This window comes from Medicago sativa, chromosome 8 (genome assembly GCF_051527215.1).
Source record: "Medicago sativa cultivar Bolivia chromosome 8, Bolivia_mono, whole genome shotgun sequence".
Lineage (NCBI taxonomy): Eukaryota > Viridiplantae > Streptophyta > Magnoliopsida > Fabales > Fabaceae > Medicago > Medicago sativa.
This window is the reverse complement of record NC_140756.1, coordinates 30,014,773-30,041,827: the sequence shown is the minus strand read 5'-3', so window position 1 is coordinate 30,041,827 and position 27,055 is coordinate 30,014,773. Positions and strand designations below refer to the sequence as shown.

General features: G+C 33.7%; 1 protein-coding gene and 1 pseudogene across 1 annotated transcript; both read left to right on the top strand.

Annotated features, from left to right (window-relative positions):
- The first annotated feature begins 12,176 nt into the window (after positions 1-12,176).
- Positions 12,177-21,820, top strand: LOC146898262 (E3 ubiquitin-protein ligase SINA-like 10). Its single transcript, XM_085736533.1, has 5 exons — positions 12,177-12,182; positions 12,493-12,651; positions 18,172-18,618; positions 21,278-21,478; positions 21,668-21,820. Exons 1-5 carry the CDS (start codon positions 12,177-12,179, stop codon positions 21,818-21,820), a joined length of 966 nt encoding a protein of 321 aa, XP_085592659.1.
- Positions 21,821-25,038: 3,218 nt separating this feature from the next.
- On the top strand, positions 25,039-26,617 carry LOC146898261 (putative F-box protein At3g17490; annotated as a pseudogene).
- The last annotated feature ends 438 nt before the right edge of the window (positions 26,618-27,055 follow it).

The following is a 27,055-nucleotide window of genomic DNA, read 5'->3' as shown; positions in this document are numbered from 1 at the left end:
TTATTCAGAATTATTTGTGTTTATTGCTTTTCATGATTATTGTTTGTATGACTACTAGCCCTAGCTTCTTGCAATCACATGAATTGATCTTAGGAATTGAATGACTACTAGCCCTAGCTTTTAATCCTGAAATAGTAATTCTGTTTAACTCAGCACTAGGAACCTAGAGATAGGAAATTGAGAGTTATGACTTAAGGAATAACGTTCTGACTTTGCTTCCACGGTTATTCAATCTGGTTAAGAGATTAATAGGGTTATAACTTAGGAAAGGGTTTTGAGTCAATAGATTGATCAAAACCACTTAGTTAATCCGTCGTAAAGCTAGGTTAATTTCATTGAGAGAGAAGAGAGGCAAATTACTCGCAGTGAGCAATAGAGGATTCGAAAGGCTTGATCATCTGTTTTTAATCCAATTATCAAGCCATTTTATTTACTTTGTTTAAGTTTTATAAAACCAAACCCAACTGCCTAGGGCAACCCATAAATTTACTACATCCTTAATTTTAACGTTTTTACCGAGTAGGAATTGAAACAGTCCCTGTGGATACGAACTTATAAATTTTATTACTTCGATAGTTTTGGTAGACTTGCCAAATATCTATCAAGTTGAATCATTTCAACTTGGTAATTTCGTTATTATTTAGGATTTCTGTCATTTATATTTTTTGTTTATATATAAAAAAAAAGAAAAAAAATTATTATTTATGCTCTTCACTTCTATTTCTTTGTGCTTTGCTACTAAAAAGTTTATCCAAGTTTTGCAGCTATGATAGACAGGTTACTCCTCTATAACACAGAAGAGATTCCTAAGTTGCAGTATGAAAAATATATGCTATCGTTTAAGATCAGAATTTTGGACAACAAAATCTCGAGTTGTGGTCATTATGAGGCGAATCAACCAGGTAGTGATTGTGAAAGGAAGAAATAGGTGATCAACATCGATTATAATACTCAACTGCAAAATATTTTAGATGATTTCTTGGTGTCAAATCAAGTTTCATTTGAGAGGTTTGATGTTCAGTGTGGTGATCTTGTTGAGAAAGCACATGAGTCTCAAAGGAAGTTGGTTAAGATGGAGACAGAGTGTCACGAGGTTGTGTTGGAAGAAAATCCAAAAGTGAGGAGTGTAGATATTTTCTCAAAGTCTGAACCAACAGGGGTTAAGGAAATCCCTCGTGTGCAAATGGATGCATGTCCTTCTCTAAGGTGGGAGAGCTTAAATTCCAAAGGTTTAACTGTGAGTGCATGGGAACATCTACTTCTTTGTTACAAATTCATGGAATTCCTACCAAACAAGAGGAAAAAGAAGGATGATGTGTTCTTTCTGACATATTTGCCACCCTAACAGTGGTTGAAGCGTCAAGCTCAATGACGTAAAAGAAAGCGCTAGGTGGGAGGCAACCCACTGAATTTATTTTCAGGTAGTATTTCTTTTATTTTTCTTTTACTTTTCAAACAACAAAACATAAAGCTGGCAGGATTGTTTTTCTTTCAAAATCACATGTGTGAACCTGCCAAGAAAATTGTGATATGATACTGATGTTGTGTCACAATCTTCTCCTCATCAACTCTTTTTCAAAAATTCATGTCCAGAAAAAGTTTTTCATTCTACCATTCAGATTGCGCCACGCTATTTCACAACGCATCGCGATTATAAATGGTCAAATAAAGAAACTGGACTTTGACTACTGCAATCGCGTCGCGCCAATATCCATCGTGACGCATTTTTCTCCAAAACTTTTGAGTTCCTCTCTGTTGCTCAAATCGCGTCACGCTGATACTCAACGAGTTACGATTGCAGCAGTTATTTAAATTTTTTGACCGTTACTATTTCAATTGTGTCATGCCACATCTCTAACGCGACGCGATTGCACCTATGCCTATAAATATCCAGCCATTTCTCAGACCTTCTCACACCTTCTACCCTAGTGTTACTCTGCCAAAAATTTTCTCCAACCTTCCCCAAACTCTCAAACACGAAAATCACCCCTTTTCCTTCACTTTTTCATCTTCTCAAACTATCCCAACACCAATTTCATCCAACATTCTCAATCTAAACCATCATCTTCCCTCAATTCACATCACCATTTTCATCAAACCTTCACAAAAAGCCTACGTCTTCATCAAACCATCAACCATGGCCCCCAAAAATCCAATTAAACCCAAGAAAACCACCAAGCAAACAGCCACCTCAAGCCAAAGCCAACCCAAACGCAAAAGAACCGACCCTATCCCTCCATCCGACATTAACCCTTTTATCTCTGAAGAAGCAAAGGAAAGGTTTGACGAAATCAAGAGTTATGAGGTTGTGGGTGAGCGAAAGTTTGAAGTCACAAAGCTCACCAAGTATCCAATGTTGACACAAGATTAGGCAAAGGGGATGGGAGGAATTGAATGGAATGGTGAAAGGTCTCAACAACAAATCTGTGATTATGGAGTTCTTTGCTAATGCTCGTTTCTCGCCCACTGTGTATCAAGCTTATGTTAGGGGAAAGATGATCGACTATAGCCCTGATGCTATTAATTCTTTGTTGGGATTGACACCACCGGAAGAGTGTGAAGTGCAGAGGTTGAGGAGAGAAGCGGCGAATATGCCAAATAGCGAGTGGGATGAGTTGCTTTCTAAGATGCACAGGAGGCCCATTACTGGCTCTTATGAGAGGTTTGATAAATCCCGCGAGCGGATGGATGCTTATTTTGCTCACCAGGAGCGGTTTGCGGCGTTTATGAAGAAAGAAATCACTGATGATTTCGAGGCAGGGGAGAAGAGAGTTGCTGATGATTTCTTTGATGGATTACCTACTGCAGGAAGTGATGAGGATTTGGATATGGGGCTGGATCACTGATGGTTCAGCTGGATTTGCTTTTATGTTTTCATTGTACTTTCCTTTTAGTACTTTGTTTTATTTTGTATCGTTTTTATGTATTGTCAAATGTCCGTGAACTTGTTATTCCCCGTTTTGTAATGAATCTGCACTTGTTTATTATTGATGAATTTGTTTGTTTTATTGACTTTTCCCAGTTTAGTAACAAATATTTGTTCAAGTGGTATTCCAAGAGTTCAAAAGGAGGAATGACTTGTGATTTCAAAGGCGAAGTGTACAGCAGTTAAAGATAGGTAGTCACAACTCCCAGATATCATAACTGTAAGGTTCATGGCCAAATTTTCTTTTTCAATTTACTTATGTGGAGTGTTCCATGCTTTTACATTTCTAGAACTTGCATTGTTTCTCTACTATCGATTGATCTTTGTCATTAGCACACTGAGGCAAAAGTGCTTGGTCCTGTGAGCCTTTTTGAAGCCTACCCTGTTTATATTGGAATAATTATCCTTTCTTCAGCCAAATTGAGCTGGTAGGATTAGATCTTTTTGTTCGGTGACAAACTGCATTACAAGCTTAGAGACTTTTAGGACTTGTCCCATATTGTTTTTCTGAGTTAGGCATTGTAGACTGTTGCTAAATATTAAGTTTGGGGTTGCTATTGGAATTTGCAACCAACTAAGTTGGGGGTGGAGGTACTAGAGAACAAAGAAAGAACATTATCATGAAAAATACACTAAATTGGTGTATATACACTCAAAAATGATGTATCAAAAAAAAAAAAGAGAAAGAAAAAAAAATAGAATGAAAAAGGGACAACACATTGAAAATCAGAGTAACTTTAAACTCGATTGTCCCAATAGTTACAAGTATTCTCTAGTACCTTTGCAATAATTGTTGTTCCATAAGGTGAATAAATGATGGATTGAATTTTGTGCTTAACTTCCGTAGGAATGCCTAACTTAAATTTTGTGTAGCCTACTTATCCAAATATTATCCCACCTTCACCTAAGCCCCGTTATAACCCTTAAAGACCTCAAAGTGTGCATTGACATTGATTTTGATTGACGTTTAGAAACTTTTCAAGCTTATGGTAATATGTAGATTGCATGTCGACTGTGTGTGAACCCTTTTCATATTGCTGCGTGGAGTTGTGAATTTGTGGTTGCTAACAAGTCAAACTAGCTCATCTTTAGCTAGTAAGGTGTTGAACTTTTGGAAGACACGTGGAAGCATATCAAGATGTGTCGAAGACTTGTAATTCACGACGGTTTGTTATTTTCAGATGCTTCTTATTGTGTATATATAGGAATTTTTCATAGGAAATACTCTTGGTTTGAAAATTATATATGATATATTATTCATTATTTTTTTTTAGGAAGATATATTATTCATTATGTTCTTTGGTTGAATTCAGTTCAATGTTCTTTTCTTTCTTTCTAACGTGCAAACCGATAACAAACTAAGGGGTTTGGATTAAATCATGTGTAGATACTAATTTCTAGAAATATGGTTAGGTTTCCGTTCACACACACACACTATCCAATCATATGTTCATTGAATCAATTGGTTACTCTACTTAGCATCGGAAATCAATCGATACAGTGGATTTTACGTCGTTTGCCAGACATGAAAACATATGATGAGGGATATGTTCACACATAATTGAATCCTATAAACTATATACTAATTGATTAAGAAGATGCACCAAATGAATGTTGAGGCAAAATCCCTAAATAATTTTAAAGATAACAAACCTTGATGATTAAGGAATTAATGGACTTTGATTAATTTGTTGGTATTTAACTTGTGCTCTTGAGTGGTTAATTAAGACAGGAACAAGTTTCAATTCATACCAAGAAACAAAGAATCAAAGGACATAAAGACTTAAGAACTCAATCAGAGTTCAGAAAGTTAAAAGAGTTCAGAAGGTTGGACAGAGTTCAGAAGGTTGTTCATGATGAACATCAAGAACCAAGCCCAGATATTCATGAACAAAATGAAGAACATGCAAGGTCTACGTGACTTAAATAAAAGCCCAGTAAAGTACAATGACTAATATCAATCAAGGAATAAAGGCAGTTAATTGATTAAAGTCAAAAAGGGCATCTTCAATGTTCATTCAAGACTATGAACATTTGAAGTACAAAACATCAGGAATATTCCATCAAGAATATCATCCTAGATGTTTTCTAAGCTGCACTTCATAAATGTTTCACTATTAGGATTTGATTACATCAAATGAAAGTCTTACAAATCATCCTAAGTGAAACAAAAAGGAACATTCTGAAGTCCCCTGAGTTCAGAAAGTTCGATCCTGCTCCATGCTTTTTCTGACATGAACAGTATAGTTGTTGGAAAGAAAAAGGCAAAGACAAAAGCAAGATCAAATCTTTTTCAACAAGATTTCGACACATAAGGGAGTTGGTACTGTACAAAGCAAACCAAATCCCCTAAAGCATGGAATGAAAGTGACAGCTCCACTTTATGAGATCCTGCACTTGTTCCAAGGCAGATTGCAAAGAAAATCTGACCAAGGAACATTCTGAAGTCGTACAAAGCAAATCTTCAAGTACAACCCAGAAATTCATGTGACATTCATCTGCAAAAAGCCCAGAAGCACATCTGACCGTCAATTCACATGAACCCAGATGAAGATCATCAAGAACACAACAATATTCTGGAAAATTCTCAAGAACACAACAACATTCTGAAGTATATCAGTTTTGCCCAGAATTCAAGTGTAAGTTGGTGGGTCCCATGACACGTGGCACAAGACCAGTGGACACTCTCCAACGGCTACAAAGGTTCAAGAAACTCTATAAAAAGAGATCAAGGCCTCAACATAATATACACCTTTGCAAAGCATACAAGAAAACAGCATAAGAGTGTTTGAAGCTTTAGCAAAAACATTGATCATCACAAAGATTCCAAGAAGTCTTCAAAGTGTACATCAATATCTCTCTTATCTTTTTAAAGATAAATCTCTTCCTCCATTTCTTTTTTGTCTGATCTGTATCATTCAAACTCCATACAAACTCCATACAAATTGTAAACAAAAGTCTCATCTAGCTTTAGGGGTACTAAAGTGTTAAGTTGAGCAGAAAGGTGTAAAGTCTAAGTAGGTAACTTAGCAAGAAAGGTGTAAGCCTGCTGAGGCTTAGAGAATACAGGTTGTGTAATTGTTCAGGTGAACAGAGTTGTACGGTGCAGGATTTGAGAAGTTATCTCAAGCATCATAGTGGAAAATCTCACAAAACTGTGAGGAGTAGACTAGCCCACATTGGGTGAACTACTATAAATTTCTGTGTGTCCTTCTTCTCTTCTCTTTACTCTTTAATTTCAGTAAACACAACACACACACAAACACGTTTAATTAACTTAACTATTTAAACTGTTTTTCAGACTAACACTTCAGAACGTTCTGAAGTCTGTCAGTTAACTTAACCATTCCAAGTTTTCAACTTGAGAATAAAATTTTAAGTGACAGGTTTAATTTTAAAAGGTCACAATTTAAACCCCCCCTTCCTTGTGACTATATTATCTACTTCAATGAATAGTTGACGACGTCTAATCCTAGCACAAAATCTTGGTATTCATATTTGCAACTCCTTTTACAAATTGTTTTCTAAACAAACTCTTTCACAACCTTGATTAAGAATATTGTAAACTTGAACGGTTGAAACTATTGTAACAAGGGACAAAATACTTTTGGTGTTTTTTTTCCTTAAAAAAAATACTTTTGGTATTTTCTCACGCAAAAGGGGAATGTTAATCGGAATAACTCGTCAAGAATAGGGATTGCACTTCCGTAACATTGTGGCGGGCTATGTCACATGACATAGCCAGTAATATTGTGCCACATGTCACTTCTTTTTTTTTAAAAAAATCATATGAAATAAAAGAAAAGAAACAAAGTAGAAGCAGAACGCGTTCACTTCGACACTTCCTATTACACTCTTCTCCTTCTCAAAAACAAAACCCACCACCATCATCATTTGTTTTTCCTTCACCACCGGTCATCACCGCCAGTCGCCTCCACCGCCATTGTAAGACCCGTAATTTTGAAAAATAAATAAATATTGATAATATAATATTATGTTACTTCGTCTATTTTAAATTACGATCAAATAAAAATAAATAATACCTTTGACGATGAATTTTTATCGTTACTCGAACATTTTGTGATTTTTGTCGCGATAGTGACTCATGATAAAAATTTTGAAAAATTTCTCGAGAATTTAATTCTCAGTCTCTTTGACAAATAAAAATTTGATCGCGCTTAATTTTTTAAAACTAACTCCGCTTTGTGCGGAATTCTTTGTATAGACTCATAAAATTATTTATGATAGATTAATGTAGTGAAAATAATTTTCTAGTCGTGATAGAATACTGGAATAAAAAGTTATTTTACCGGTGCACGTATCATTATCAACCGCGATCATTTACGTTTAAAATTATGTGACGTGTTATGGAAACGAATAATCATGATGAGTTTTTTAGAAGTAACTAAGTGTTTATGGTTATGGAATTAGCAGAACTTAAATTAATTAACGATATAATTGTAACTAGTCAAGTCTAATACTTGCTTTATTCAAAAATACTTGCTTTATGAATGAAAATATCTACTCTATGGTGAAAACATCTACCCTTATCCTCTTTCTAATTACACGTCACAAACATATTAGATGATCCTAATCTTTTCACTTATGTTATATTTTTTTTTTCAAAGCCCTTTGTGTTATATGTATCCAAACCAAACCAAACCAAGGTTATATATATATGTATTTACACAGAACAAACATTCTACTCCATCCTCTCATTTCATTTTTCTTTCTTTTGTCACGTCTCTCTCTCCCTCCTATCTTCATACTTCTCTCTTCTTTCTTCATTCTTTCACTTCATCTTCTCTCTTCCTACTTCTCTATCTACAAAACCATAAGCCTCTCATGTCTCTTGTTCCTTCATCTTCATACAAATTATCATCCACATCTAACATAAGAATAAATTCTCACATCATCCTTTTACTTCCTTTTCTATGATCTTTCAGTTCTTCTTTTTCCTTCTTTCTCATATCTTCTACAAAACCTTTTCACCTCTATCGACATATACACAACAAGCCAAAGCCAAAGCCGATCAATCTCAAAGGTTGGTCTTTCAAGGTTGTCATTTTGTATTCCTTATGATTTTATCATTTCACGGTCATTCTCGATTCACTTGCTATGTTGTTTTTCCCAAACCTTCTATACTTTTAATTAATCATTGTTAGAGAAATTTCATCCAAGGCCACACGTATAGGATGTTTGAACATAGGCTATATACTTTTGACTAAATTTAACTATTAAGAACATGATCGATATTTTGCCAACCATCTAATTCATGGACTTTATTCAAGACAAAATAGAATAAATAACCCTAACTATAAGTTAAATTTTTAAATAGTATAACTTGATCCTAATAAAATATAGTACCTACTTTGTTTTGCTTCACCATGAGTGCCTGCTACTACTACTCGTGGTTGGCCTGCGGTAAGTTTTGGTGGTGTTGCTACAGTTTGCAGTTTTGTTATGCTGGTGTGTGTTTCCTGCTTTATCTCCCTTGTTGTTCTGCTCATTTTTTTCTGGTGTTTTTTTAACTGTCCAGAATGGTTCTTCTTCTTTCGTATCTACTCTATACTTAGCCTTATATCCTTTTTCCCTTGATTTAATTATTAATTCTTATTCAGATTTTATTTTGGTCAAAGGGTTATCAATTTTAATCATAAAGAGAGAAAGATATAATTATGTTTAATAACTTTAAAATTGGAATAACTCCTAGTTGAACTAGAACTGGAAATAACACTTTAATTTGGTATTTCTATCTTAAATTATTTCAAATTCTTTTTCATGGATATAAATTTAATTGAGCAAAAAAAACTTTTGGAAATAGTTTGAAAGTAAAATTACTTTTTTGTGTGAAGATAGAATATGAAGTAGGATTTTAACTACTTTTAGTCTAAAAGTCAATGATTTAGTTAGTAACTTAAAAGGGATAGAAAGGTACTATTATTTTTAGAATAACAACTTTAGAGAAAAAATTATATATGGGTTGGAGGTTTCTCGACAAACTAATTTTGGAAATATATATAGATATATATTGATGTAGCTTTGGGACTGTCGAAAAGAAAAATAAAATATATAACTATGTGTCTATATAGAGAAAAAAAAATATAATGTTAAGTTAATTGAAGTAGACTTAAGAGTTGAATTTATGGACTTTGAAATTAAACTTAGTTATGGTGTGAAATAAATTATTTAACATGACTGATTTTTCTTCTTTTGGTAGTTTTAAGGGAATCTTAAAATTGAACCTTTGTTATTACTTTTGGTCTAAAACCAATGAGTTAGTTAGTAACTAAAAAGAATAGTTATTAGACACTAAAGATACTAATATTTTTAGAATGAGAACTTTATAATAAAAATTTATACCGGCTAGATTTATTTTTCTCGAGGCAATGTTTTAGAAAAATAATTGTTTTATTATGTATACTAGGTCCTTTAGAAATAATAATAATTAAATGACTTAAGGATTAACTTATTTAATTAAACAACTATTAGTGAAAAATAATATTCAGGACGTTTTTGATAAATTTAGACCGCGCATAAAAGTTTTAACGTACTTGACGAAATTCAAGAAGTTATTATATAAAAATAAAGTAGACTCCGTCGATTTTTCTTAGAAGTTAAACAACAAAAACGTTAAGAATTATTATAATTCTTGGTTAGTTTAAAATGAGATATATAACTTGATTGAAGTTAGAAATGTTTTCTTGATTAAGAGTAATTTTCAAGTGTTAGTTAATTTTAGGAAAAGAAAACTTCTAATAATTTTAACTTTTACCTAAACAAATAAAATAAATAATAATAGGAACGATAAATCCCGGCTTTATTCATGATCTTCAACACCGTGGTCTCCTTCGATAGAAACTAGCTGAGTTTTATCTTTCTTGCTCTCTTTCAAGTTCGAGTCGTATTTTCTTGCTTTCTCTTGAGTCCGATCATCTCTCTCTGCACTCCTTTACTTTTCTTTTCCGATTCCTTGAGTGTTGGTGTTGTGAACTTTGAAAGAAGTGAGAGTTGAGTGAGAATAAAGTGAGATTGTGAGAGTTTGGAGAAGTGAGTACGAAGAGACATAAAAGTATTTAATGGGAGAGGTTATTGGAACTTGGAGGGACTTTGATGACTAAAAGAATTTAAGGGACAAAGGATAAATTTGTGAGGATGAAAAGCTAGTCGAGGTAAGGGCGCCTATCCACTTTCTAGATACTCTTATACATGTTAAAGTGATTATGTATATTTGCTCTTTTTCTTATGTGTTTTCTTATAAATTTCAAGGTGATTAAATGACAATATATACGTGATCATTTATGCATGAGAAATTAAAACAATTGTTCATGGTATAGTTAAGTAGTAATATGTGACTAAAAGTCCATATACATGGTGAAAATATTATGTTCATGCATTTCATAGTAAACGTGGCCACCAGAGAGGAGTCACGAGGTGCACACCGGAGAGGTGGCACGGGGTGCGTTTTAAAACCACCTTATCCCGTAGTGGATCATTGAGTCTGATAGATGAGTAGATACTTATCTACTTAGTGGCGCGGCCACAACCCTCTGCGGAGCGGTGATAATTTCCGGAATCATATGCATGTGATGTCCTGTGATAGGCTTCACACTCATGTAGAGTCTGCATTGCATTAGGAATCGAGTCCTTATAATTTTTAATTGTCTTATTTTCTATTTGTTTCCATACATGGGTTAAAATGAGATCTTTAATCCATGTATAATGTTTTCTCTGTGTATGCTTCTTGTATATTTGTTATTTTCGGATTGGTGACCCTTTCAGTGGATGTGTGGGCTATATGCCATAGATTATGATGGCACCATGGGATCCCGAGATGCTTTCATCGGAGGCGACGAACTTCAACTTCTCTGACAACGGAACTACTATGTCTTGGGGATTTGACCCGGCCATAGGACGGGTCACATTTACGGGCAACGTACTCGCAAGTAGCCATATAGTTATTAGGGAGCCAGATGTGAGTTTATCGTCATTAGAGGGTCTAGTACCCAAATTTCTTCATTTTAAAGTAAAAGTTCAGCTTAATAGTCCTCTAATTTTGGATAGTACTTTCGAAAGGAAATCCTCCCTATGCGTAGGGATGTAATCATGTCATGTAAATTGTTGAACTGTCATGTAAAACTCTATATAAATCTGACGCTTGTTTTGAAAAGGAACCTTTAATTTATTTTGTGAATAAAAATCTATAACTTGTGCTTAATCAAGTTTAACAGTTTTATTTCGTTATAAAAAAAAAAAACTAACACAATTTTTAGTGCTGAAAAACGGGGCGTTACAGCCATTGACCTGCCATGAACCTGCCGTTTTTTTTCTTTATCTATTTTTCTTTTGAACGATTGAAATGCCCATGTGAATGAGAACAAACCATAATAAAAATCAAAATTTCAATGAAAGCAGAGAATAGGAACACATTAGGAACAAAGCAAACCTTTTTGAACTAGTTTCAATTCATTGGGATTGAATTTTAGGAAATTTAGGGTTTTATTTGAGGATGATACATAACCCATTGCAATGTTACATAAACTCTGTTTTTAACTCTATTTTTTTTAATGGATTGACTTATGTTGTTGTTGCTGTTGTTTTTGTTGTTGTGAAATAGGAAAAAGAATTGATTGATCCTTGAGAATTTGTGTCCTTGTCATTCCTTCTTTATTAATGTTTTGTATGTATTGTTTTGTATGCACTGTTTTATTGATCACTATGCCATGATAGACCCTTAGTTCAATTCATACTTCAAAATACCATGCCATGATAATTTTAGTGTTTATGTTTCTTACTGTTACATAAACTCTACTTCTTCTTTTTTTTAATAGCTTGACTTATGTTGTTGTTCTTGTTGTTCCTTGGATAGTTTGATCAAACATGGCATCTACAAATGTTGATTGGAAGCCAGAGGTTGGAATGGGATTTGATAATATGGAAGAGGCTAAACAATTTTGGCTTGCTTATGGTTTACGTGTGGGCTGCATAATTAGAGTACGTTTTACAAACAGGAAGAAAGACGGTAGTGTAACATCATGTAGGTTTGTTTGTTGTAAGGAAGGGCTAAAGAATAAAGGGAACAAAAATACACTTTCAATTTTTAGAACAAATTGCCTTGCAAGAATTACACTTTCACGTTGTAAGAACGGGAAAGTTGGCTATCCATGAGTTTCTAGATGAACATAAACATGAACTACAAAATCCAGAGACTACACACTTGCTTCATTCGTCAAAGAAGGTTACATTCGTGATGAAGGTTATGAACATAACCATGAACTACAAAATCCATGAACATAACCAAGAATAGGTAGGATACATTAATTAATGGGAAATCAAGGGCGTGTGGCCATATTTTGCTTCATTCGTCAAAGAAGGTTACATTCGTGATATTCTTCAGATCAGTAGCGGCTAAAAGCATTACCAATGAAATTGCCTATACTTTATTTCTTGTTTCTCTGTGAGTATTTTGTTTTAATAGCTTGATTTTATTTTACTAGAACAACGTGATTACGCTTTACTCAAAAACTCAATTTTGATAATATATTACTTTTTTTAATCACTATCAGGTAAATGGTGCAACGGAGCCAAGCACGAAAGACAATGAAGAGATCGTTCATTCTTTAAAAGATGTTAGTAAGAACGGCTCAGTTTCTCTTATAATTTCCAACCCTAAAGTGCTTGATTGCTGCAATTGTTACCAACCCTTAAGTATTCCCGTCTTCCAGGTATGCATTCGTTTCGTTTTATTTCTTAAGTTTTTTGTCATGTACAACATAACCATCAAGAGTTTTTAAATTAACAAAGTTTGATTTTTTTTTTTCACTTTAGAGGAGCCAAATTCCTCCAAAAACATGACTTTACTTGCCCTCGAGAAAGATGCATAACAGACGAGGTCTAGTCGTAAAAAGCGTGAGCATGATGATGATGAATAAATGGTTAGAGATAGTGATTCTATTTAAGGAATCACTTTCATTTATTTTAAATGCTTTGATGAGTTATTCTAAGCCTTATAGGCTTAATACTTACTCCCTCCGGTCCTATTTATAAGAGACATTTGAGTCAACAAAAGTGGATGTATCTGGACCAATTTTTTAACCAGATACATTAACTTTTATTGACCAAAATTTCTCTTATAAATAGGACCGGAGGGAGTATTTCCTTTACATTGGGTTTGAATATTTGTAACAATGAACTTTGATCAATAATTAAAAATGTCTTTAATTTTGTATATCATTCTATTTTAGAGATTTTATATGTTTACACTGAGGCAGGACGAAGAGGGCAACCAACCTAGGCCCAAAAAAATAAGTACGAAATTTGGGCCCCAATTTTTTATTTTAGGGGTCAATTAGTCCCTCAAAAAAGCTGCATAGTTTTTTGTATCAAGTTTGATGTTTGAGAATTGCTCTTCTCCCATTTGTTTTTGTTCATTCCCGTGCTACCTGAGTTAACTCACGCTAAAAAATGTCTAACCCACATTGAAAATACACCTACGTGAGTTAACTCACGTTCAAATTTTTTACTTTTTTACGGGAATGTACAATTGTAAATGGGAGAAGAGCAATTCTCTTGATGTTTATATATATTTATTAGTTAGGTTAAGACCCAAATTATAGGTTCGTCCTAGGTCAGCAAAATATCAGAAATGGCCCTGTATGTATATGGTATGGACTTCTTGTATCGTTTCCCTAAACTTTGATATCTATAATGCCGTAACATTTTCGGTGCCATTGCCAGCTGCAGCATGTCATTGATTACATAGATTTAGAAAAGAATAAACTAAAAATGATTAGCTTTAAGTTGGTTACTAGTATTTGGACCCGTGCGATGCACGGGAAGTTGATTATATCATTGACTAATAAATGTGGTAGTTGATCATGAAATGAAATAAGAGAAATGCTAGGGTCACACCCTCTAACACTCTCCTTTTAACACACCCAATTATTTGAAGCCACATCATCCCATTTTTTTACTCTTGTACTTGGCTACCGGTTGCATTTTCTAATCATTTATTTATTTAGATTATTATTAACCATTTAATTAAAACAACAAAACACAACCTCTTTCTTCTGCGTTTATACAAAAGAAAACCTCTTTCTTCTGCAAGTTCTCATCGTCCTAAAACAATTAACAAACCGTTGCACTTGTTCCTCCAACACTCTTTTTTCTTCTTTCCATTTTATACTTTTTTGATACAGAGATGTGAAATTATAGAAAAAGGATTAAAGAAAGAAAACTGAAGGGTTGTAAAAATATTAACAAAAGGGATCCCAAAATTGAAGCCACTACCATTGATCTGTTTCACAATTCCAATTCCAATTTATTTTGGAAGATGGAACCCAACTCAAATACCTGCAACATTACCGAACTCAATCTGTCACACTCGTAAGATGGAACCCAGAACAACAACTTACATCGCGACTGAGACGACAGCGGCGGCTATGATGAAATATATCGCAGCAGTGTGTAAATAGGAGAATAGGAACAACCAACAACCATAGCTCTATACAAAGACAATAGAAACATAAAAGACCACCGTGGGTTGCGGCTAAGACGACGGTGGCTGCCCACTCGCGAGATTGGATAGGTCAGAAAAAGCGATAAAGACGACAGAGCTCTAGAAAAAGGATGAAGCTTGGAACAAAGAAAATGATTGAGTCTATACAACACAACAACTCGTGAAGATGGAGGTAAAGAGCGACCAGACATGGATCTGCAAAGCCAAATTCCCAAAAAAATAATTTAAAATTAAAAAGGAAATTTGTTATCCCGTAACTTGTTTAGCCAGTTTTCAGGTTAAGGAGTAAAAAAATGGGATGACGTGGATTCAAATAATTGGGTGTGTTAAAAGGAGAGTGTTAGAGGGTGTGACCCTAGCATTTCTCATGAAATAATAGTTGTTGTTGAGCATGAGTTAATACTTCCAAAAGACGATGACAACAATAACCAAACATTATCCCACTAAATGGGGTTGACTACATGGATCGAAATATGTTATCATAAACAATATTTACATCCAACTCATTAATCTATAAATCTTTCCAAATAGTTTCTCTTAGGGGGCGTTTGTTTTGGGAAAACACAAATTATTCCCAAGAATAACATACCTGGGAATGAAAATATGAAAATTTGATTCCCGGGTATTTGTTAAAAAAAGTGTTTAGCAAATAACTTGACATTCCTGGGAAAATTGGAAGTTACAATTTTTTTTCTTCAAATCAATGCAGAATATCATGGGAATTCACACTCCCATCTCTTTAGATGGGAATAATGGAAGTTATGGGAAGTTACTTCATTCCCAGGAACCTTTATACACATGAATATTTTTTTCTCAACGTCATAACAAACATGAGTATAATCATTCCCTAGCCATGTTTTCCCGGGACTATCATCCTTAACCTTGAAACAAACACCCTCTTATGGTTCTTCTAGGTTTTCCTATACCTCTTGTAATATGACTATCCTCTATTTGATCTACTCTTCTTACTGTTGAATCTACAGGTTTTCTCTCTAATTGTCCAAACCACCTAAACCTATTTTCCACAATATTTATAATATAGGTGCTACCCCAACTATCTCTATAATGTTGCCATTTCTAATCTTATCCCATCTAGTCTTACCACACATCCAACACAACATTCCCATCTCCGCACACTTGCTTTATTCTCGTGTTGGTTCTTAACTTCCATAAAACATCGTTGTTCTAACAACTTTCTGGTATTTTTGCACTTCAACTTAAACGGCACGTTTGTATCACAAAAAACACATGATGTTTTTCTCCATTTCAACCACCCAACTTGAATACAATAATTTACAGTTTCTTTTATTTCTTCGTCTTTTTGTACTATGAACCAAATATTTTTTTGTTGAAAGAATGAACCCAAGATATTTAAACTGTGTAACTTGAATGATATGATCTCTAACTCTCACCTCTAAGGTCAAACTACTTCGTCTTTTGCTAAAATTACATTACATATATTATGTCTTGCTTCTACTCAAATGAAATTCTTACGCTTCCAAAACTTGTCTCCAAGTCTCCAACATCCCATTCAATCCCTCCCTCGACTCTCCAATTAAGACTACATCATGTACCAAATCCATACATCTTGGTGCAAGCTATTGAATATGTTTTGTAAGTACATCATAGACTAATGTAAAAAAATATAGGATTAGGGTTGACCCTTGGTCCAATCCTTGTTATGAAAAAATCGTTCATATGCATTAGGGTTGACCCTTGGCCCAATCCTTGTTATGAAAAAACCACTGACAATGCTTCCAAAAGACAAATAACTAATCCCCCGAAGTAATTTAGACTTCAACAACATTTTTGGCTACAAAAAGTTGTCTAAGAGACTTAAGAACTTTTACAAATAAGATATAAGATACACAATCATTTTCTAAAAAATAGAGAAACGGCAAAAAAATTAGAAAGGAAACGTGCAACAACATTTTAGACTTAAGAACTTCTAAAAAAATAAGATATTTAAACTGTGTAACTTGAATGATATGATCTCTAACTCTCACCTCTAAGGTTAAACTACTTCGTCTTTTGCTAAAATTACATTACATATACTATGTCTTGCTTCTACTCAAATGAAATTCTTACGCTTCTAAAACTTGTCTCAAGTCTCCAACATCCCATTCAATCCCTCCCTCGACTCTCCAATTAAGATTACATCATGTACCAAATCCATACATCTTTGGTGCAAGCTATTGAATATGTTTTGTAAGTACATCATAAACTAATGTAAAAAAATATAGGATTAGGGTTGACCCTTGGTGCAATCCTTGTTATGAAAAAATCGTTCATATGCATTAGGGTTGATCCTTGGTCCAATCCTTGTTATGAAAAAACCACTGACAATCCTTCCAAAAGACAAATAACTAATTCCCCGAAGTAATTTAGACTTCAACAACATTTTTGGTAAAAATTTGTCTAAGAGACTTAAGAACTTTTACAAATAAAATATAAGATACGCGAACATTTTCTAAAAAATAGAGAAACGGCAAAAAATTAGAAAGGAAATGTGCAACAACATTTTTGGCTCCCAAAATTTGTCCAAGAGACTTAAGAACTTTTATAAATAAGATAAGATATGCGATCATTTTCAAAAAATATAAAGAAACAATAAAAAATTAGGAAGGAAATGTGCAACAACTTTTTTGCCTCCAAAAAGATATCTAAGCGACTTAAGAACTTTTATAAATTAGATACGCTATCATTTTCTAAATAAAAAAAAACAATTAGGAAGGAAATTTGCAAAACATTTTTTGGATCCAAAAGTTACGTAAGAGACTTAAGAACCTTTATAAATAAGATAGGCGATCATTTTCTAAAAAAATAAAGAAACAACAAAAAATTAGAAAGCAAATACGAAACAACTTTTTTGGCTCCAAAAAAGTTGTCTAATAAACTTAAGAACTTTTATAAATAAGATAAGACACACGATCATTTTCTAAAAATATAAATAAACAGCAAAAAATTAGGAAGGAAAAGTGCAACAACATTTATGGCTTCAAAAAGTTGTCTAAGATACTTAAGACCTTTTATAAATAAGACAGACGATCATTTTCTAAAAATATAAATAAACAGCAAAAAATTAGGAATGAAAAGTGCAACAAAATTTTTGGCTCCAAAAAGTTGTCTAAGAAACTTAAGACCTTTTATAAATAAGATAAGATAAGATATGCGATCATTTTCAAAAAATATAAAGAAACAGTAAAAAATTAGGAAGGAAATGTGCAACAACTTTTTTGCCTCCAAAAAGATATCTAAGCGACTTAAGAACTTTTATAAATTAGATACGCTATCATTTTCTAAATAAAGAAAAACAATTAGGAAGGAAATTTGCAAAACATTTTTTGGATCCAAAAGTTACGTAAGAGACTTAAGAACCTTTATAAATAAGATAGGCGATCATTTTCTAAAAAAATAAAGAAACAACAAAAAATTAGAAAGCAAATACGAAACAACTTTTTTGGCTCCAAAAAAGTTGTCTAATAAACTTAAGAACTTTTATAAATAAGATACTTTTGATTTTTTTTTTGGTAGTGGCCGGGGTTTGAACCCCGGACCTTGCATATTTTATGTATTGTCCCAACCAGCTGAGCTAAGCTCACGAGGACTGGTTATACTTTTGATTGATACTAGCTATCAATCCTTACAAATAAATGTTTTATTTTATTTTATTCTAGCAATTGGTTCAAAGTCTAATTTGATGATTTTCTTTTTTGTTGCAATGCAGTGTGATAATGGACATATTGTTTGCTCTATCTGCTGTCCTAAACTTCGGAACAAGTGTCACAAGTGCTCATTGTCCATCAGCTCAAAACGCTGTAAATCCATTGAGAATCTATTGCTATCTATCGAAATGTCATGTCCGAATACAAAATATGGTTGCAGGGTGAAAATAAATTACAAAAGAACGAGGATGCATGAGGAAGAATGCATTCATAAGCCGTGTTATTGCCCCATTTCAGGTTGTGACTTTGTTGCATCATCAAAAGTGTTTTCTAAGCATTTCAGCAATAAGCATGGGGATTCTCAAATCAAATTTTCCTACGGGCAATCCTTTGTTGTCTCTTTGAAGTCTAATGATGAAACCATTGTTCTTCAGAAGAAAAACGATGGCAAACTATTTATTCTCAATAATAGTATTATGCTTTTAGGAAATGCAGTTAATATTTGCTGCTTTGGTCCAGACGCTTCTGAGTTTGAGTATATTTATGATATATTGACTACGCCTCATATATGGAAAGTGAAATTACGCTCTGTTGCGAAGAATGTCAAATGGGTTACTTTAGCATATCTTTCACCAGAGTTCCTTGTGATTCAATTTCGTTCTTCTGAACCTCTCAAGCTAGAAATTTGTATAACTTGCGTACCTGCCACAGTACCTCCTAAATCCTTTTCTTTGCTTTGGTTATTTTCCTATTGAAGTCTTGTTATTTTATTTTATGTTTTGAATTTATACTCTAGCAAATTATCTCAAATTCATCAGTTTCAAATGCCAAAAAAAGGTTCTTAGTGTTTTCTATTTTGGGATAAATTCTTGAAATATCATCAGTCTCAAATTTTCTTTTATTGATTTAATGGCAATTGTGGAGCAGATGCAAATCTTTGTAAAAAACCTGGATGGAGGTTATTTGACCTTTAAGGTTAAGAGTTCAGACAAGGTAGTCAATCTGAAAGAGAAGATTCTTGACAAGACGATGATCCCGTGCACGATCAACGTCTGATCTTTTCTACTGAACAACTAGATGACGACAAGACCCTTGCCAATTATAATATCCAAAAGGAGTCAACCATCGAACTCGTCCTCCGCCTCCTTGGGGACTAGAAGACCACCAACACCATCGCTGATTACTACATCTCCAAGAGCAGACAACTGTCTACCTCATCGTTTGCCTCTGCCGGTGACCCTTATCATGAATACAATCACTCTACAAGTAGAGAAATCATTCATTATTGATAACATAAAGTCTTTGTTGAAGATTTGATTGTTGTTCTTTTTGTTTTGTCTTGAGTTGTATAATGAATTTTTTTTTACTGGTAGATGTTTTGTCTTGTTCAGTAATTCTGATGTAGAGTGGCTAGCTCCTGCTCTATAGTTTGATTGAAACATAATTGCAGCACCAAAGCATCATTTGATCGATATGAATCAAGTAACTTGAATCCATTCCCTGTATCTGAAATAAAACTAGTGAATTGCAAGAGTTTAAACTTTAAGTGTCTGATCCCTATGAAACTAAGTTCCAATCAGGGTGTAAGATCTCAAGCACATTTTCAGTGTCGATCCTATGATAGGACATTTTAAGTTTTATTTCACCTATCAAACACTTGTTATAATTTTACTTTTTTTTTACTACGTTGTTTCACTTTAGTTTCATAACTATTTTTTGTTTGGTTTTAGTTAGTTTTAACGTCCAAACTTTAACATGGGAGGTTTCTTTCTCTTGTTGTTCATTACATCACTCTCTTGTCTCACCACAATCACAATCTCTGCAGTCACAGACACCTTAACCTCATCATAAATTCTCACAACAAATCAAATCCTATTACAAGATAAATAAAAGTGAAAAATAAGTGATCATGCATGCCATGTGGATAATAAAAAAGCAACGAGATGTGTTATACACATTAGAATCTCTGATATATACTATAATATAAAGAAAATAGGAGATTTCGAGTTGTTTTTTTCGTTATCTCAATTATACCCTTAAAAAGGATGGAATGGAATCATTTCCTCTTATCGTTGGTTGACCAAACTTAGAAAGAATGAGATGGAACTAGTTATTGGTCAAAAATGGGATGGAATAAATAATTATTAAATTAATGTTTCATTCATAGTATCTTTCTTTCCCTCTTTCTTACATCTCTACTTTCTTTTATCTCTCTCCTTTAAAAAAAAAGAAGAAAAACTCACTTACAATTGGGAAAGGTGGTATCTTCTCGAAACAACCTAACAATTAAGCTCCTAACAATTACGCTTTTTGAAAGCAACAAAATCAACTAGAGTATATTTTTGAAAGCAACAAAATCAAAATGACGAGAACTAGAGTATATTCTCGTCAAATTGTTTTTTTTTTTTTGAAGAAGATAAACTAGCTCACCTAAATTGGCACAGGAGAGAATCGAACCTGAGACCTCGAGCAGGAGCACACTCCCAGATCCCAAGCAAATGCCACCAGGCCAACCCAAATGAGTTTCTTGTCAAATTGATTATATACTTCCATCTTCTAAAAACGACATAACACTTAAACCTTGGAGGAAACAACAATCTACCGCTAATGGGTCAAATACAAGTTTTAATGATTTTGAATATTGATAACTCTAAACAGAGAATAAAAAATATCTGATAAGTGTCAAAATTACATGATTTTACATGTACATTTTATGGAACTTATTTACTTATTTTGAAAGAAACCTAATGAAAATCCCAGATTTTGTGTACATATATGAAGAAGTTAGGTTAATTATAAATTCCTTGTACTTTCACCCTTTTTCCAATACATTTTTTAGTTTTTTGGAAGATTAACAGGATGAGTAGCTAGGAAAAGAACAAGGGAAGTGAAGTTGAACCACTTTTCCTGGCAAGCCATGAAATGGCCGAGCGAATTAACAACGAAAAGATGAAGTCTAAAACAGGTCAGATGCACCATGATGAGTATTTACTTGGCCTGAAGAATTAGGGCGGTTTAATGACCCACATGGTTGGGCTGATAACACCTTCAAGGTGAAGAAACATCTATTCGCCCGATAAGTGCATAAATGACCAGAAGAATTTACACTTCAATGAAATCTATAAGTAGGTGGCTTCATTTCCATTTTAGGGCATTCTTCCTTGTTGGATTGGTCCTAACTATTTTGAGCTGCGGTATCAGTGTGATATATTGGCCAGGTCTCAAATATGCAGTTTGAAGTTACAGTCTTTTCCAAAGAATGTCCATCGCATTACTTTATCAGCTCTTTCAATAAAGTTCCTCGTGATTCCATTTGGTCATTTTGGTTCTTCTGAACTTCTCGAGATAGAAATTTGCATAACCCCCAAGGTACCTCCTATCCCCTCCTTTTCATTAATTTGGTTGTTTTTTCAAATTATACTCTTTTTTTTTCTCTTTCACCTTTTGAATTTATACTCCGAAATTGTCTCAAACTCATCTGTTTTTTTCTCTTTCACCTTTTGTTTTCTTTCTCGTGATTTTATTAGCGATTAATTTGTTGGCAATTGTGTCACACAGATGCAAATCTTCATAAAGACCCTGAAGGTGGAGAGTTCATACACGGTAGCAAACTTGAAGACGAAGGTTCGAGACAAGAAAAGAATGTCAGTGGATCAGCAATGTATGATCTTTGCTTGTAAAAAACTAGTTGACTGTAAGGGTTCTCAATAGATAATTGCAAATTGATTGTTAAACCAAAGGTAAAATTGATTGATGAGAACCTAATTAGAGTTGGTTTTTGTTGTTTTTGGATTTCCAAATTATTGTATTTGGATTTCCAAATTCTATTATCTGCCGAAGTTGTTACTAGGTTGAGTCACGACCAGGTCGCTCTCTTACGTTTCGTGGCACTACCCAAAAATTGTGCAAGGTAGACTATCAACCACGCCGCCTCCAGGATAAAACAAGCCCAACTACAACTGTGCGGTTAACTACTGCACCGTAGAAAACCGTTCGAGAATTACACCCTCAAATATGGTACTAAGACCACTCTTTAATACTGAAACCACTTTAATATGGTATTGTTACCACTCTATTATGGTGCTAAGACCACTCAAATATGGTGTTACCACCATTCTAACCTTAATTTCTCCAAAGTATCAATATGGCACTACGACCACTCAAATATGGTGTTACCACCATTTCTCCTCAAATAAAAATATTGAATAATTTTTATATACCGTTAAGATCATTCTTGATTCCGACGGGACATTGTTTATTCCAAATAGGGACTATGATCTTAAAAGTACTCTTTATTCCGAAGGGACATATATTACCGAAGGGACTATGTTTTTAAGACCATTCTTAATTCTGAAGGGACATTAAACCGAAAAAGGGACTATGGTCTTAATAACACTCTTAATTCCGAAGGGACAGAAAGGAGTAGAAAGAGGAGAAGGACTTGTTAAACAAGTCGAAGGAGGGAGAAGAGAGGAAAGACTCGTCAACACAAGTCAAGAAAGGGAGAAGAGAGAAAGAGTTCCCGACAACTCAATGAAACTCTTTGGTGTGTGGAATGCACTGTGTGAGCTCTCTATTTATAGAAAAAATTCACAACTAATAAGTGAGAAACTTTGGGAACAAGTAATACATTACTTTGTCATTAAGTAATTCACATATTAGATCTAGTACAAAAATATCTCAATTGAGTACCAAAATTACTATATTTAGTACAAAAATATATTATATTATGTACCAAAATATATTTCAGATCAAATACTAAAATATATTAGATTGCGTACCCAAATATTTCAGATTGTGTTCCAAAATATTCTAGATTGCGTTCCTAAAATATTTTAGCAAAACTTGGGGACTAAGAAAACACTTTCTAATAATGATTAAATTAATTTATTTAATTTATCATTTCCAAATAATAAAATATATATCAATATATATTTTTCTCTAGTGCTTATGTACCCCCATTAATTAGAGGTACACCCCCACTATATAAACACTACTAATGTGTGTGTTCCATTCGATGTGGGACTTCCACTTTTTTTCAATTCACACAACACTAGTTCTACCCAACATGGGTTGTGTTTAGTCTTTTTAACTCAATTTCCACACATGTTCCAACAGTTTTCTTAGCACATAAAAAGAGAAAGGAAAAAAAAGATAGAAGAAGATTAAGTCTAAGACTTAATCGTTACTCTACAAGAGAGTAGCAAAGGGAGAGAGGAGAGACTTCATTTTTATCTCTTAATCCTTCTTGCTAATCATTGCTCCCTTTTATATAAGGTTAAGAGATTATTTTCTTACTAGAATTATCCCTTAACTGTTGGATCAAGTGACACATATCCCTTTTCTCTAACCCATTGTTGATTCCACTTTGATGACTTGACTTTGCTTATATTTGGATCATTACACTAAGACAATCAAATCACTCATATATCACTAAATGATAAGCATTTGAATTTTAACACGATTTTTTTTCTTAAAAAAAAAAGATAAGCATTTGAATTTAGCAACATGATGAAGGATCCACCTAGAAATAAGTGTAAACATAAAATGTTTTACAGCAGCTGCACATATCCTTCCTGACATTTAGTCATCATGCCAATATTCATATATCCAACTTCAGCTGCAAAAACAACCTCAAAAGAGGTTGAAATTGCATAAAGGAACAACTACATAGAAGGTGCAGTAGAGAAATTGAGACACCAAACAAACAAAGCAATACAACAGATGAAGATGATGATAACATAAGTTCTCTACCTACCATTTTGCATCAGCAAGAATTTTCGGATTATGGTATCAATAATAATTAATCTATATGAAGTCATTGACTTCCAACAAAGACACTATGTGAACTCATTGACTTCCAACAAATAAAATAAGGAACTTACCTCTCAATAAAAGAAGGCCATAATTTTACAATTTTCAACTACCATAGATGAGGGTCATTTACCAACAATAGAAATCTAATCTAAATAAAAACAAAAATACAATTATTAAAAATTTTGAATTCCTCCACTCTCTCAAAACATGAGAACTTCTCTGCTACTACTATAATTCCAATCCTCCCATTTCACGATAGATCACTACATCTATTAAGTGCCAAAATCTCAAAACCTTCACATGATTTGATGCTTGCCTCCATATTTTCATAACCAGTAAACCACACAAACAAAAATCATGGACACTTCGGTCATTGATCTGAACACCAAGTTAATTGCAGTTTACTATAAAAATGGAAAACCACCCTCTTTATTTATGGTTCGGAATGATGTCACACTCTCTGGGTTAAAGGATCAATTGAATCAAATCAACCACATAGACACGTGGAGGGTGGATGGTGTTAAGTATCGACGTCAATCGACCGACTCAACTGGAAGAGTGCAGTTCACCCAGATCAGAAACGACAACGACGTGAGAATGATGTTCTCTATATTTGATCAGTACATTACTAATTGACTGATCAAGTTGGATGCTTCAATTGTCAGATCTGTTGAAGAATTTCAGAAAAGTTTGATCCAATCTAAAAACTACGAAGATAGCAGGGCTGATCTGCGATTAGTTATGTTTTATTTTATTATGTGTTTTACTTCGTTAAAAAAAAATCTTGTCTTAATATTTGGTAAAAAAAAAAAACTTATATGATCTTAAAAAAATCTTGTCTTAATATTTGGTATAAAAAAAAAAAAAAACTTATATGAACTTATATGAAGATAGATAAATAAATAAAATTCCTAAAAAAAAAGAATATATAAAAAATTAAATAAAAGAAAATATAAATAATGGAGGATACAGATGTCTAAGTCGATGAACCCTAGTCTTTCTGGAATTAGTTACTAACTGAAGAACGTGTTTTAAGATACTCTCAAATCAGTTCAATTGGTAACAGAGGTTTACACGGTCAGCCAGTTACATTTGTGAATGTAAATAAAAAGGTCAGTAATACACAGCACAATTTCATTTTGTACCAATAATTTAATTTAATAAAATTCTTTTGCGGTAACAATTTTTTGCGTAGGTTTCTCTTGGTTGTGCTGTCGGAGATGGAGAAGAAATCTGTGACTAATGAAAGGTTCAGCAACAACTATTTACACGATGATATTGTTTTCTCAATTCTATCAAAATTGCCTCTTAAATCTTTGAAGCGGTTTGAATGCGTACGCAAATCATGGTCCCTTTTATTTGAAAACCCTCGTTTCATGAAGATGATCCGCAACAACTTTTTCTCTAAAGACCCTTCTTGTTGCCATGATGCATCTCTCCTCTTACATATGTTTACACTAACACCACCTGTGAGTGAGTTGTATTCTCTTTCCGGTGAGAGATGTGAGAATATGGTCAAATTACATTTCCCAGATCCATTTCAACAGGATACTCAAACTCTCCACCGTCTCTATTGTTATGATTTTATCAATTTATGCAGTATTAGTGACTTCATTTTCGCCTACTGTAGTCTCCGTCATAACCTCGATTTTGATAGAAGAGTTGCACTATGGAATCCCACTACCGAGGATTTCAGGGTCATTCCTCCACACGGCTCCCAACCTTATGCTGCCAATGCTTCTCATGACGTGATTAATTTTCACTCAATGGATAATCTTCATGGATTTGGCTATGACCGTGCTACAAATGACTATAAGATGATTAGTTATGTAACATTTGTAGCCCCACAGTTGTTTCGAATGACAGGAGGTTATGTACCATTGGGTGATCATATATCTTTACAACCCTTATGGGAGATATATAGCCTTAGAAGTAACTCTTGAAGAAAACTTGATATTGTTATGCCTTCAACTTCTGGTACTACCAATCGAACTAGAGCGTACACAGATGGAGTGTGTCATTGGTGGTGTATACAACATTTTCAACATGAATCTAAAGCAGATTTGGTGTCGTTTGACTTGAGCAATGAGACATTCATTACCACACCCATACCCTTATACATAGATGACTGTACTGATGTGGACGATTATTGTTCATGGAGACACTTGGCAGTGTTAAATGGATCCATTTCCTTGTTCACATATCATGAACATATGGCTACTTTTAAAATATCAATTTTAGGTGAATTAAGTGTGAAAGAATCATGGACCAAGCTCTTCATTCTTGGGTCGTTGCCTTGCATTGAGTATCCTATTGGATTTGGAAAGGGTAAAATATTCTTCATTAGGAAAGACAAAGAAGTAGCATGGTTTGACTTAAATACCCTGATGATCGAGGAGCTTGGTGTTAAAGGAGACAGTCGTATTTCTCCGTTAGTAGTTTACAAGGAAAACCTTCCAATTAGTGGAATTAAAAAATAATTGTTTTTCTTGTTTTCACCTAGGGGTTTAGGATTAAGGTTATTATGGTATTTGCTTTGTCAATTTTATTTTGAATGTTCACTCTACTTTTGCAAACTGGTTTGGTTTCAATATCAATTACAACCGTCTTTTTCCTTTACCAAATGGCCTCTAGTTTAATGTATGGGAAACTTGATTATCTGATGAGGAATAACTCTTTATTAGAACTTCATTGCATTCTATATTCAATTATATATGCATTTCTGTTTAATTTTGCGCTTCATTTTTTTCATTTGCATTTCCAAATCCAAATCAATAAACTGAACATGTTCAAGCTTGATGGCTTAGTTCAAATCAATTAATCTTTTTCATGTCCCCTTTATTATAAAGAATCTTACCAGTTTCGGTAATTAAACTTGCCAAAGACTGTTCAGTTTATTTTGAATTCTCTTATTATTTTTGTCTTGTGAAATCTGGGGGTTAGTTTACTTTTTAAATAACAAGTCATCTTTACCTATTTATTGTATTTTGTGATTGGAGCATAACAAGGTGACCTAGCCTTGAAGAAAAGAGCAGGACAGTTCTTTATGAAAGATATTATATGAATGTGCATAGTCCAAAATGAAAAAGTAAGACGTCCATGTTCTTCGAAAATCAGAATAACTATACA

Coding starts and splice junctions, on each gene's coding strand:
- LOC146898262 (XM_085736533.1), top strand. Junction 12,652..18,171: donor TAAGTATTCCCGTCTTCCAG/GTATGCATTCGT, acceptor GTTGCAATGCAG/TGTGATAATGGACATATTGT. Junction 18,619..21,277: donor ATGCAGTTAATATTTGCTGC/TTTGGTCCAGAC, acceptor CTTCCTTGTTGG/ATTGGTCCTAACTATTTTGA.